Source organism: Myotis davidii, unplaced genomic scaffold (genome assembly GCF_000327345.1).
Source record: "Myotis davidii unplaced genomic scaffold, ASM32734v1 scaffold963, whole genome shotgun sequence".
NCBI classification, from domain to species: Eukaryota; Metazoa; Chordata; class Mammalia; order Chiroptera; family Vespertilionidae; genus Myotis; species Myotis davidii.
In genome coordinates, this window is record NW_006294116.1 from 25,637 (window position 1) to 28,159 (window position 2,523).

General features: G+C 40.9%; 1 protein-coding gene across 1 annotated transcript in view; it reads left to right on the forward strand.

The window, feature by feature from the left end:
* Positions 1–1,557, forward strand: part of LOC102771266 (probable E3 ubiquitin-protein ligase HERC6) — a gene marked incomplete at its 5' end in the record, with an annotated part of 18,829 nt that extends 17,272 nt beyond the window's left edge. Inside the window, 1 exon segment of the mRNA XM_006768188.2 lies at positions 979–1,557. Coding sequence (XP_006768251.2) covers positions 979–1,193 — 215 coding nt within the window.
* Between the last annotated feature and the right edge of the window lie 966 nt (positions 1,558–2,523).

A 2,523-nucleotide genomic window follows, 5' to 3' on the forward strand; every position in this document is an offset into this window, starting at 1 on the left:
TGATATTTTTCCCTTTGATTTTTAAGAGAGAGTGGAAGGGATGGGGAGAGACAGAGAAAAGAGAAACATCAATATGAGAGAGACACATAGATTGGTTGCCTCCCGAAAGTGCCCCGTATGGATCAAATCTGCAACTGAGGAATGTGCCCTTGACTGGAATCGAATCCAGGACCCTTCAGTCTGCAGGCTGCTGCTCTCTCCACTGACCCAATCAAGGACAAATTCAAGCCCTGACCGGTTTGGCTCAATGGATAGAGCATTGGCCTGTGGACTAAAGGGTCCCAGGTTCGATTCCAGCCAAGGGCATGTACCTTGGTTGCGGGCACATTCCCAGTAGGGGGTGTGCAGGAGGCAGCTGATGGATGTTTCTCTCTCATCAGTGTTTCTAACACTCTACCCTTCCTCTCTGTAAAAGATCAATAAAATATATTTTAAAAATAAATAAATAAAATTTAAAAAAAATCATCAGGAAAATCCATTTACAGTATTTTTTGAAAAATATCTTCATGTAAGTAGGCCCACATAGTTCAAACCCACGCTGTTCAAAGGTCAACTATATGTAATTTCCCCCCAACTAGACCATGAACTCACTGAGGACAGAGACCAAATGTCATGATTTTTCTATGCTCCACATAGTCCCAGGCAGTTCCCTCCACACAAGAGTATTTAATAAATACTTACCGAATTAAGTGATTAATTTCTTCCTTTTCATTTTAAATTTTGTTTTTTCTAAGGAATATATTTTATAAAATATATTTTTATTGATTTCAGAAAGGAAGGGAGAGAAACATCAATGATGAGAGAGAATTATCAATCGGCTGCCTCGTGCACTCCCCACCTTGGGGATCAAATCTGCAACCCAGGCATGTGTCTAAACAGGAATCGAACCATGACATCCTGGTTCGCAGGTCGATGATCAACCACTGAGCCACGCGGGCCAGGCACTAAGGTATATCTTAACCAAAGATTCCTTTCCAGTTTTTCTTACAGGAAATGATAGGCAGACTGCAAGAGGATTACAAGAAATGAGAATCAGATTTCGCTGTCCTGAAACTTTCAGTGAAAGAGATTACCCAAGAGCACTCGTGTGTCATAGTATTCTGGACCTTCCTAGATATTCTACAATGGAAAGACTGGAGGAAGCACTTCAAGAAGCCATCAGAAGCAACCGTGGATTCGTCACACAGAGATAATGACCTCTGGGAGTCTCAGTGAGGCCTCAGGTTCCCAGGTTCTCTCACTCTTCGATTCAGATGTTCTTTAGTTCTAATTAGTACAAAGGGTTGATGATTTTAGTTAGAATTAATAAATAAATGTTGAGATTAGCAAAAAGTGATGAATCAAGATAATATTTTTAATCAATGAACATTTCCTGATCCCTAAACTTGTTATCTAATATTTGCCTTTTAGTGACTTACTTCCTGAACAATAATTACCATTTAAAAATAAGGTGAATAGTAAAAGCTAAGAGCTGTTTTTTAAAATATTGTGCATCTAATAATCACTGCCTGCAAATATGAAAGTTTGAAAAAATAAAAATATAAACTATCTTCATTTTGACACTTGTAGATGTGTATTTTATACTAGAGGCCCAGTGCATGAAACTGTGTGGGTAGGGTCCCTAGGCCTAGCCTGCCATCAGGGCCATCTTCCACCTACTGGCCAGTCCCCAGGCCCGCCCCGCCGCCTCCCACCCTGGTTCCCTGTGGTTCCCCATTCGCCATCCTGCGATCAGAGCCTGCGGGCCCGGGGGCTGGGAGGTGGGGAGGGCAGAGACTGAGAGGTGGTCAATGCACCTCATAGCAACTGGTCAAGCGGTTGTTCTGGTCATTAAGCCGTTATGGTTGCTGGGCTTTTATTATATAGGATTATTAAATGTCTCCATAGTTTTTATTTTAGCCAACTGCTGAAAAATTTATTTGAAAAATCTAAATGTTAAGGGATTCATTGATGCATTCATTAAAGAATTACTTATGTTCAATACCATGTTCCAAGAATCATTCCAAATGGACAAGAGAACGGAGAACCTATTCAAACTAATAGTTGATGAGAGTTTCCCAAACCTATCTATGAAAAGTGCCAAATCCTCAAAGCAAAGAAGCAAACAGAACACCTAGTTACCTCAATCCAAAGAGGCCTCTCCAAGGCACATATTATTAAAACTTAATACACATATTATCAAAAATTAATGACAATTCTCAAGGCAGCCAAGGAAAGGAAAGTAACTTATAATGGAAAGCCCATTAGTTTATCATCAGACTTCTCAGCAGAAACTCCACAAGCCAGAAGAGAGTGGAACCAAATATTCAAACGATGAAAAAGAAATTACCAGCCAAGAATAATATATTCTGCCCTACCTGGTGTGGCTCAGCTGGTTGGGCATCATGCCATGCACCAAATGGTTGCTGGATTGATTCCCAGTCAAGGGTACATACTGGATTGAAGGCTCAATTCCTGGTAGGGGGCATATAGGAGGCTGCTGATCAATGTTGGGCTCTCCCAGCAATGTTTCTCTCTTTCCCC